The sequence below is a fragment of the Lathamus discolor genome, chromosome 3, assembly GCF_037157495.1.
Source record: "Lathamus discolor isolate bLatDis1 chromosome 3, bLatDis1.hap1, whole genome shotgun sequence".
NCBI classification, from domain to species: Eukaryota; Metazoa; Chordata; class Aves; order Psittaciformes; family Psittacidae; genus Lathamus; species Lathamus discolor.
In genome coordinates, this window is record NC_088886.1 from 8,249,972 (window position 1) to 8,261,792 (window position 11,821).

Consider the following 11,821-nt stretch of genomic DNA (forward strand, 5'->3'; position numbering starts at 1 on the left):
AGTATTAAAGGTTGCATAGAAAGTCATTTGCCTGAAGATGGAAACTACCAGGGCGCTCTTTGCTTTGGCTTTGGGACAGCCCTGAATGCACATACATGTTATTCTAGATTCTGTGAGTTTGAGTATTAGTAATTTTGCTGTCACTTGAGTTACACTCTCTCAGCATCTGAACATTGTGTCCTTCCTCTGCCACACTCCTCACTATATAAACTTGGAACAGCTTAGAGTCTCTTTAACGGGTTTTACTTTACATTTCATTATAGTTAAGGAGCTTACCTGAACAGAACCACACAATGTATTTTAAGAATACATTGACCTCATCAGCTGGTATCACCACATGACGTGTGAGTGGACTCTTCGAGTGCATGCATACAACTGTTAGAAAGACAGTTATTGTAGGAGCTGAAAATACAGAGAATGACTGTGCTTCAGCATTCATTTAGGCCTTTAACAAATGCTGAGTGCTTAACATGGTGAATTTTGCAATTTATCAAGAAACTGTTGATTTTACCACATGGGTGTCTGTGTAATCTCAATAAGTTCAATAGGATCAGTTCAGATTCGGTATATAAACACATGCTTAAGTGATTTCCTGCATAATTCCTAACAGCATAGAAGATACCTTTAAATAATAAAGGTGTAGGAGTTTGGGGCAGTGTAACTTATGTAATATGTGGGACTGTTTTGAAAAGAGCACCATGCAGTGGCATCAGAGCAAAGGATTGTCAGCACTGAATTGGACTCCAGAATTTATCCTAATGGCAATTGAAACAAGGTACACAGATACAAATATGCCTGTACTTTATACTTTGAGTTATGAAATAATCCACTGAAATTTAAGTCAGTAAAAATCATTGCAACACTACACTGGACACACCTTTGTGGGCTACAGCTCTTCAGTACTCTCTATGATATATCATTCTTTGGTTTCTAATTCCGTTTTAAAGGACTAAGTTACAAAGCATCTTAGGTCTTATATTTCATACATATACAAGAGAAACCATTTCTTTTGGTAGGAGGTGTGTTCACTAATAAGGCTTCTATTCTTTGTAGTAAACAACATATTTGCCAACCACAAATAACAAAGTAGAAGCTGCAGAAGGGGTATGGTGTGATAATTAAGTACAATGGCGACCCATATGAACAGAAAATGCCAAGGAGCTAAAACAAAGCAACAACAGCTTTGTTTGTTGACAGATGTAGGAGCCATATTGTTAGTTAATTGGGTAATGGTGTAAACATTTGCAAACTCTGCTGTCCCTCAGTGAATTAAGCAGCACACTGAAATTATGGTGAAAAGCTGCACAGTCCTTTAGCTGCAGGTACTCCACAATGCTTTTAGCTAACCTTCTAAGTGTGGAGACCCTGAGGAAGGGACATCATGTGTTGTTATCATTTAAGGTACTTGAGGTTTGCAAACAGTTTAGACTAGGATATGTAGCTTGAATTATACTCCGGTGAATAATAGGTTTCCATATGGTTACAGTCTAGAAGATCATTTCATTGACTACGCTGGCTCTTTAGATTGTTTTTGTGGTTTTTTTCCCAAATGTAGAAGGCACTTGATCTGTCCTTTGTAGCTTTTCTTGCAGAAAAAAAGGTTGCAGGATTTGAAAATAGAGAGGTCTAATTAGATACTGGCTTGAACAGAAAAGAGGGAAAATCAGTTCTCTCAGGTGGACAATACCTCATCTGCTGCGAATTGCAGAGACCCCTATTTACCTCGCTGTCCATGTCGAGGTGCAATAATGGACTGTAGCAGAATACCAGAACATTAAAAAATGCAACAAGATACTTAATTAGCATAGTTCTGTAATCACAAACTTAAATGCACTACTTTGGCTGTTTTTTACGTAACAGGTTTGCTTTCGAAGATAATAACCTTTCAATAATTGAAGCAGCATCTGTGCAGGAATGCATAATTGGATGTGGGTAATAGGAATCTAAAATTGAGTCTGGTTTTTAGAAATTATTTTTCTCTTCAGACATTTAGCAATAGCTCACCATGGTACGTGAAGTTTAAGAAATGATGTTGCTGCATTGGGGATCAAAATAATGTGTCTGTGTTTGGGTTTTTTTCTTCTGCGGTCAGGTGAAATTATATTGATTTCAATGGGTTTAGGAAGTGATAAGTTTTTAGTATTTGGTTAAATAATGAATTTTCTATAATTATCCAATAAAACAGTAGAAATACAAATATATTCAAGTTTGCCTGATTTAGCTGGGGTGGGGAGAAAGAGGAGCAATGCTGGTTTTGTTAATTAGTAACAGGATTAGTAAATTATGCTTTTAAGACAAAATGCATAGTGGTTTTTCTCCTTAATTCATAGTGTTTGGTGTGCCTGACTGTTTTAAAAGATAATTTTAGTAGTGGCATATTATGGTCACAGATAAAACAAATTGAACTTTGGAATAAAATGTTTATTGGTATGTATTTGCATTTATATCCATAGCATAAGACTAATAATCTATTATTCACAAGCAAACTTCTGACAACTAGTGTGCTCACACAGCAAAATAAAGTCAAACAGAAATACCAGGAAAAATAGTTTAAAAATGGAAGTCAAATATTTCAAATAATGATAAGATTAAAGGAAACAATGTTCATCTTCCTATATGAAGCTTTCCCTTTGTGTAAAAGTAGTCTTCTTGCCTTCATAGCTGTCTTCTGAAGCTCATCACAACATTAACATGTCAACCTGAATGTCTGAAGGACACCAGAATCCTTGTCGTCATTATTATATCTATATAAAGAATTGTATTACGTATTTACAATTCAATTTTATTCTCATACAAGATATCCTATAGGCAGCAGTCTAGCTTCTAAATATAATCCTCATCACAAAAGTGTCTTGCTGACTATAAACAGAGAATTGCTTATGTACCTGAAGTGAAAGTCGGTAATGGGATAGGCAGCATGTTGAACAGCTTACAGAGTTTGGTGCTAAGATCCAAATGCAGAAGAATTTGGCAGTAATGGTGTAGATAGTGCCTGTATTGTTATATTCCAAATTGCATGGCATTTAACTCTCACTGGAATTCTTCTGTATGCCCACCTGCAGAAGTGATTGCCTAAATGCCTTTACAAATCCAGTGAGGAGCCCAGATTCCAGGACGCAATCATATAATACAGCTGTACGCAGCTAAGTGTGTACATAAACGATACATAAGCATAGTACATATAATGCATATATATGCATGCACACACATGCATAATAACTACACACTTCAACAGTTGGGTTGAAACGCAGTTTCACCATATCGTGAGCTGATTTAGCATCTCACTCTCCATCAAAGGAGGAGGGCCCTGCTTCCTTCCTTATACTTAGTCCTTAGTGCTTTTGCTGTCTGCACTGGATTTAGTGTTGACTGGACTTGTGTGTTCACCAGTTAGACTCTTTAGCATAACAGAAAAATAGCCAAACAAATAAAAGTGGACAGTTTTCTCCCAGCGTAGGTTAATTAAGGTGGCTGCTAAGCATCAGTGTGAGCGGAAGTGCCTCACCATATGACTTGGAGCAAGAAGCGGAGTAGAAAATTAAAGGTAGAGTAGTTTTCCCCTTTCAATTGAGAAATCATGTTGGATTGTCTATGCTGCATGCACCGTCAGTTTGATTGAAGTTTTGGGATACTTACCTGGGACTACAGTTTTATTTTATACCTTAACTCATGTGTTCTATCAGTCCTTCCAAAAGACCTTGACTTTGATAAAACCAGATACGTATTCACGCTTTGGTTTATAGTGGAAAACCAGACCTTGGAATTCATGTTGTGGATTCTGTCTATTATTATTCTGTTTATTTAATAATAGTAATATACATAAAATGCAGTGTGTGTTTCTTAATCTGCATCCTGGGAATGCATACCCACAACTTCAGGTATCACTGACAGAAGACTCAACAATTTCCCTGGTGAAAATGTGCCCTGTGAAGAGAAACAATTCAAAAAAGTCTACTTACATGTACCTTCTTGTTCTTATCTTTACAGGTGACCCAGCTGGATCCAAATAAATCATTACTGGAGGTAAAACTATACCCTCAAGAAACGCTTTTCCTAGAGGCAAAAGAATAAATTTAACAAGATTGTAGGACTGATCACCCTTTGACAAGCCAGAGGCACAGCATCGAAAGGAAGACTTCTATCAACACCACCTTGTACTGTCATCCAACTCAGTTCAGTCTCACAACTTTGCCTCTTACAAGAATCCTGACAAATTGAAAAAGCATAGCTAAAGTTTCACATACATGAATATATGTTTCCAACCTCATTTAAATGAGCAGAGGATAACATTCTGCTATGAACACTGAACATGATGACTCTGTTGCTCACTTATCATCCAGCTTTTGTTATAATTAATGCACTGTTAAAATGTGAGTGATTGTTAGGTAGAATTTTTACTCCTCAAATGCCCCTTTTTCACCAAGAAATCTTGGACGTTTCTGCCTGTACTTTTGACACTAGAATGCTGTATATTTGATATCTCACTGAGCCAGTGCTCTCATATATATGCATTTTATTTCTGTGTTTGAATTTCTACTTTGTCAACTAATTTAAAAAGGCAGAAAAAATTAATGGGACATTCTCAGCCATGGAAATTTAACAGTATTATAGTAGAAAGCATATAATTTTTGTTAGTACTTTCTGACTTCTTTGATAAGATGTAAGGTTTTGTTTGAAGAATATAGTTTGACATATATGCAAGATATTTATTTACTGGTTCTGCTTTGGGTCTCAGTTCTGATTCAGTTTAGGAAGTATTTTCCATTACATTGCAGTGCGTGAAACTGCTTATTGCATGATGTGAATATTTAAATAACATTAGAAATGGCCAGTACCAGAAACCTGGTATCTTGCCAACACTTCAGGAATCAGCTGATATTGAATATCAGCTGTTAAAAACCTTTCAAATACCAGATACAAAAGTTCTTTATTTCGCATTGTGAAAGAAAGGGCAGTTCCCATATTAGCAGTTTTCCTTCATTCTGGCACTTGTTTGTATCCTGTTACTCTCCCGTTTTAAAGCACCTTGTTTGTTTTATCAAACAATGAACATCTTAAGAGGTGGTGTAAGAAGAAATCTGCCTTATTATTGCACACTTTTGGACATTTTAACAATAGATTCCTGATCCCATCTCAAATTAAAGAAATCCTCCTTCTCTTGTCTGACATGTATGCACCAGCTACCTGCCGTCTGATGGGGAAAAATCTGGTACTTGAAATTTCTCAACCGTACAATGGGCATACTGAGTCTAAGACCATAATGTACGTACACCTGGTGCCAAACCAGCATCAAAACTGGTTTGGTTAGTCTTTTTTGGGGTTTTTTTTGCCTTTTTTTTTAAGTCTCTGGGCTTACAGGGTAGTGCACAGTGGCACTACAGAATCATCATCTGCTAATCAGACTTCTCTCTTTTTTTTGGCACACTGTTTTCCACCTATGTTTGTATGTAATTCATAGTGTTTATCAATCATAGCAAAATGAGTTCTGATTTGAAAATTTTATACTAAGCAAAACCCAGTTGCACACATCTCTTAGGCTTTCTTTTTTTTTTCTCTCTCTTTGGAAGGATGTTGATATAAAATTCAATGTATGCCTATTATTGGGGTGTTAGTGAAGCTGAGCTATTGTTACCTTTACCAAAACTGCAAATTTCTGAGCGGGGAAAGCCTTATTCTACCTTTTGTAATTCTGTAATTAGTGAGTGCTACATTGGACACTTTTAGAAGTGAAGTGTCTGTGGCAGACAAAAGGTTTGAGAGAGTTAAGCAAATTCCAATAATTTCCAGTTCACAAATAAAAGAATTCATAGCCAATAGAAAGGTAAATGTATGTGTAATGGAAAGCTGAATGCAGACACCTCATTGTGAACTCCTGTTTCCTTACAAAAAAAATATCCACTATGTTTAGAAAATAAGAAATTAACATAGGTTGCAAATTGGGGTGATGCTGTCTCTACAAACAGTCACAGTAACACATACAGCAGGATTTTAAAGTGATGCATATCTCTTTTCTTTCATATTAGCTTTTCCTTCTAAGCTGGCTATAGAGGAAGGGAGTTGCTGAAATACTGCTACACAAAGCAAAGCGACCTTTCAGCCAACTTGTTTGTATGAATCTGTCCTGTTTAACTTTTGTTTGATCTCATCCGGCTGTTTTCTCTCACTCAACTTTATTTCTGTATTTTGACTTATATATTCTTTACTTTGATACTAGTTTTATAAAGTTATTAAATGTGGCTTGAATATTTGTTGAACTTGTTGAAGTTGGTGCTCCCAGGGTTCCTTTGGCCTCTTTTTTTTCCCCTAACTCTTTTGTTATATTTTTTTCCCCTCATCTTGCTCGTATTGCAAAATACCCTATCATTATCAAAATGTTCTAGTGATAATTAACTGGAAATGTTCAAAGTGGTGGCATTACTGTCTGCTGGTATAAAGATATCAAGATCAGTATACAGGGATTATTCTGCCGCAAGAAGTGTATCACTCTTTAAATAAAACATTTATGATTTTTGGTCCTTTAAATACTTTGGGCCTGATTTCAAGAAGCAACCATCTAGAGTCACCTTTCCAAATTACACCCTCGACACAAACCAATCCCTGTGTAGAAACAATAATATGCTATGCCATCATTTTCTGCTCTCCTAAACCATGGTATTCACTTCATGTGCTTTACTGGCATGGTTAATCGTTTAGTCCGTCTACAGACTAATTTTGTGATTCAGTATTACCCTGACACTGTAATGCTGTTGCTACAGAGCGTATCCCTGATTCTACTTTTTTATCTTCAGGTCGTTCACATTAATGGATTATCATTAACATGATTAATGCATTAGTTTTAAGTCTTAAGGAATTACTGTTAATGAGTGGAATCCTGAACATGTGTCGGCTTTCATTGCTGCCCTTCAGAGCATGATGGTGAAGGCGGGCACACTCTGGCTTTTGAAGAAACTTCTGCCTATTGACGTTGGTGTTTGGAATCATTTATTGGAGAATATGCAGAACACAAGCATGTGCTCTGTATTCTCTGCATATGCACTCTGAAGTTCAGTGAGAGTGCTGAGGGTGTTTCTAAGGGAGCTATGTTGGGGGGGGTGTTTATTCTTTTTAATGTAGCAGAAAAGGACTTTGGCTTTCATAAACTGTACCTAGTCGGTGACATTAGAAACTTAAAATAAATTTTCAATTACAGTAGTGTTTCTACTAAAAAGTTACATGATTTCACTCTTCTGTATGTGGGGGAAAACAAAACCGCCATGAACCAGATTCGCAGGACTGAAGCACCTCATTACCCAAGCCTCATGTCCTGACTCCCTAAACAAAGTGTGGGAAGATTTATGTGCCTTGAAACGGGGCCCACAACAAGCAGAAAATACATAAGTAGGTCTCCAGACAAAGCAAAGCAAAAACCTGTGTGTGAAGAGTCACTTCCAGGTAGAACAAGAAGCTGCTTGGAGCTGTCAGGAAATGTTAAAGATGGCGATACCTTGCGCACACCATTGCTCACTGGAGCCAGGGCTTCCTCGTCTCTGCTGGCCAGCGTGCCTCCATTCATGGAGGGTTCACAGCACAGAGACCGTACATCAAGGTAAGCACCAAGTCCTTCCTTCCAACATTTGGCAAAGCAGAGGTTACAGTTTTGTTTCAGAAGAGCGACGGTGGCTTTCCTCTGAGACTCGCCTGCATTTTGCTTTCCATTGAAGTTTTCCCATACTGTGAGTGATACAGGTCTGAGGAGAGACAAGCCCCTGCGTCTGACATATCAGCAGGCTACTTCATCACCATCGGGGTATAGGCTCCTTCCAACATGTGTACTGTCTTTGCTGTCAAAGCTGCTTGATGCCCAAATAACAGAGTCCCATAAGCTTATTGAGAGGGAAGGTACGAGCAGGAGCAGATGGGGTGATTTGCCTGGTGTGGGCTGTCTTACAGCCGTGTTCCATGGTGGTTCATTGCAGTCACTGGTCTTCTCAGACAAATGACCTAGGAGGAGAGACTGGATGTTGATGCTGCACCCTAGTTAAATTTTCTTACTGTTACTTGTATGAAGGAGAAGGCAACAGCAGCAGCCTTTATTATACTGTTTTCTGGACAGGTCACGAAATAAAGCAGAAATTACTGTATATTTTACACAGCATGAGCCATTGTTCACTACCTGAAACGATTTCCTTACAGATGACAGAGATGGAGGAATACCAAATTTAGCATAAAACATGTCAAGATCCAGACAGTTTTATACTTAATCTGATACAGAAGAACCACCTCTGCCCCCATCCTGCACTAGAACCAAACTCCTAGCTAAAAACTAACCTCCTTTATCCTGGAGCAGTTTTCAGGCTGATCCAGCTCACTGAGTGGCTGTGTGCACAGCAGCACTGATAAAAAGCAGGAGAAGGTGGAGCACATAAGGGGTGGGTAAGTGAAGGTGCAAGGGAGAGGAAGGCAGGGCTGCTCATCTGGGATTCTGTTAATCATGTTCCTCTGAATGTTTCTGAATGCCTTGTGATTTCCTTTACATTTTGCATTAATTTGGTTTTCATTTCAAGCAAATGAAATGGATGGGATAAAGGTTTTGCTGTCTGGAGTTTTCATTGGTTTGGTGAGTCAGTAGCTCAGAGTTCAAGAAATAAGGAGCCAGATGGGGGTATCTCGAGTGTGCGCAGTGAGGGCAGGGCTCACGCTGCATCTAACTCTTAACTAGTCACAAGAGATTTGAGTGAGCAGCCTGAGCAACCTACCTGCAGGAAAACGTATTTCAATGGGATTTAATGTCTCGTTAGACACCAGAGAATTCACTATTGGTCAGGGCTTTTCTCTGTGGATTCTTTTATGTGTAATAAAGACCGAAGTCACGCTGCAGCCTTAACATAATTCAATTAAAATATCATTCAACTGCTGGTTATAGAAGGCACCTTCATTAGTTTGCCTGTGCTCACAAAACCACTGGTTAACACAATCATTATTTTGTACTTACTACCAATGAGTTTCATTTACTATTTCTGTGTTGTGACAGTCTTCCACAGTCCATTGCTATTTGCTTTCAATCCAGCCATCTTGAATGAGCTTGTATCATTCATTAATATCATCACATCACTACTGATACCTTTCTCCAGATAATGGATGAGTACCTTGGATAACACGGTGTCCTGGTTCCCACATAGATCCTTGGAGACGTGCCAGTATCCTTTCTTGCTGTGAAAACTGTTGCTTACTGCTTCCAGCTATCCATTTCTGAGAAATACTCCCTTGTTTCTCAAGAAAAGATGTTTCCACTGTAGTAAGCAGCACTGCAACTGACTAGCTTCATTCCCCTGCCGTTGCCCTACTTTCACCAAGCGCGCCTTTTACACCCGGGGAATACATTAGTCCAATTATTCTTCGAATGATCTTTTACACCCTTGGTAATGGTTCCTCGAGGTCTCTCAGTTGTTTAGGTCTGGGTTTGTGTCTTCCCAAATTTAACTTTCCACAGCCGTGCTCTTTACTGTTCTCCTAATCTGAGTCTTGTCTTTCAATCGCATCCTTCACTGCGCTGGCTCACCTGGCTCAGTTACTTCTAGTGGGCCTTCTGGAGTCTTCTTAAGAAAGACACATGTGTACTGTGAGGATCTGAGTGTCTTCAAATAGTTTTGATAACAGTCTTGGCCTTTTGCCTGTGACTTCACTTCTCCGTATTACCTCCCTCTTTATGCAGTTTTCTTCTTGAAGCTAAATGCTCCTCTGGTGATTTTTAAATGCTATTTTATTATTTTAGCAAAATAGTGACTATAAGGATGTTTGAATTTACCTCAAAATGTGTTTTCTATCACTTCATTTGCCTCTGTGTTTTATTTAAGCTACTGTCGGGGTCCCCATTAGCTAGTTACTATCACTCGTAGATATTTTCTGCATTGTAACTAGAGCATCCGGTTCCTCCTGATCTTGCCTTTTTGGAATTCACCGATACACCTCATTTGTTCTCATGTGAAACCTCCCATTCTGTCTCAGCCATTTTCGGAGGTTTAAAATTACTCTAATGTGCACGTAGAAACATTTTTGTCTCTTTGCCGGGTTTCTGTGCCCTCGTTAATTGGGACTTCGCGTTGGATAAGGAAAAGGCATTTCCAAAATGCAGCGGCAATTGGGAAGGGATTAATTTGGTTTAGTGACAGTTGTAAACGCACATCTACAGAGGAACTTGATAGATAATTTTGTGGGTCTAATTTTTTCAAATCCAGGTGTTTTTCAGAACCGAAGTACAACCTGTACATTGCACAGATCGCTCCCTTGCCGAGAACGTACTTCTGCTTTTTCAAGGTGCAGACAAAGGTAAGACACAGGGTGACTGCTGCACTATCCTCTACTGTAGCAAATAAACCCCCAAAAGCAGACCCGCGGCCCTCAGCACTCTCAGTCTCTGCGGGGGAACCGCCGGCGCCGCGGAGATAGCCGCGGCCGAGCCCCTCACCGCAGCGCCAGGCCGGGAGGCGCGGGGCGGGCCGCGCCTTCGCACCTCGGGCCGGGCGGGCTGCGGGCCCCAAGGGGAGGGTACGGAGAGAAGACGCCCGTCCGCGGCCTCGGGAGCCGCTCCCGGCCTCGCTGGGGTGCGGAGGAGCCGTGGACGGAAGCATCCCCACCGGGCCTCGGAGGGAGCAGCGCACCGAGGGAGCGCTCCCCGGGGTCTCCCGTTCCCTTCTGGGCGGACACGGGGCCGGGCGTGGAAAACCCGGGTATCACCGGGCCATAAACCACCCGTAAAACCGCAGCGCACGGAGCCCGGACCGCAGCACTGCGGGGCTGCACGGGGACGGGGGAGGAAGCTGAGGGTCCATCATTAAGTTAAAGAGAAGTCTGTGTTTGCGTTACCGGCGTTAGCTGTAAAAAGAATATAGGAATTATTCTCCCCCACACTCCTTCCCGAGCACGCCCTGTTTTTGGTGATGCCGTTGAAGCGGCTCCTCTCCCTCCCCTCCGCAGCACGTCTCTTTAACGGCGCAGGTTGTGTTTATTATCCACCGTATTCCGGCAGGACCGGGAAGCTCCCGAGCTCCTAGGGCAACAAACATGGAGAGGGGATGGGAGAGGGCGCAAAGCACCCTCCGACTGGGGCTGTCATGATAAAGATGAATAAAAATGAATAAAAATGAATAAAAATGAAAGGCTCAGCCTTCGGCTGATGAAACCATTTACCCTCCAAAAGAAGCGGGGATGCGCTGGGCAGGACAGGAGCGGAGCCGGGGCGGGGGGAACACACACACTGCCCTGCATATCCGTCCCGCTGTCACGAGTGGGGGCAATTCCCACCCCCGTCAGGAGTGAGGGAGCGCGGGGGTTTTTAATTACTCTCCTTCCCTTTGCTCCCTTCATTTTTTCCCGCACCCTTTTGCAGCGAGACACACTTGGAATCAGAGCGGTTGTGACATTTTGGTGGCAGCTTATTGTGCGGAACACTTAAAGTTTAAAAAACAAGCCCCATAGAAGTTGAGGGGCTTAAAGCAGCCCCCTTTGTGGGGCAAGACATAGAGTTTTGATTCTGGACAATGGTGTTTCTCAAATTTCTTCCAAAAACCTGCACCCCATCTGTGATCTCAATGAAATCGCTTTTCTCTCTCCCTTCAATTCATTTGGCAAAGGCGAAGCAGATGCATGGGACGGGGTCTGAATTTTAATTATTAGGTTTTACCTGAAACAAAACCAGCAAATCCTTTTTACCATGTGTTTGAAGTTAGGGGACGGGTAGGGGAATATAAAATATAATTAAAAAGCTCGCGGATCGTTAGGGAGCTGACAAGAGCCTTTTTAATGAAGCTCTCCGTGCGCCCTATAGTAAATTAGCGGAGCGGAG

At 40.8% G+C, this 11,821-nt stretch overlaps 1 protein-coding gene across 1 annotated transcript in view; it reads left to right on the forward strand.

The window, feature by feature from the left end:
• Positions 1-6,522, forward strand: part of FAF1 (Fas associated factor 1) — a 174,933-nt gene extending 168,411 nt beyond the window's left edge. Inside the window, exon 20 of the mRNA XM_065673372.1 lies at positions 3,988-6,522. Coding sequence (XP_065529444.1) covers positions 3,988-4,071 — 84 coding nt within the window. The 3' untranslated portion in view covers positions 4,072-6,522. The remainder of the gene's footprint in view (positions 1-3,987) is intronic.
• The last annotated feature ends 5,299 nt before the right edge of the window (positions 6,523-11,821 follow it).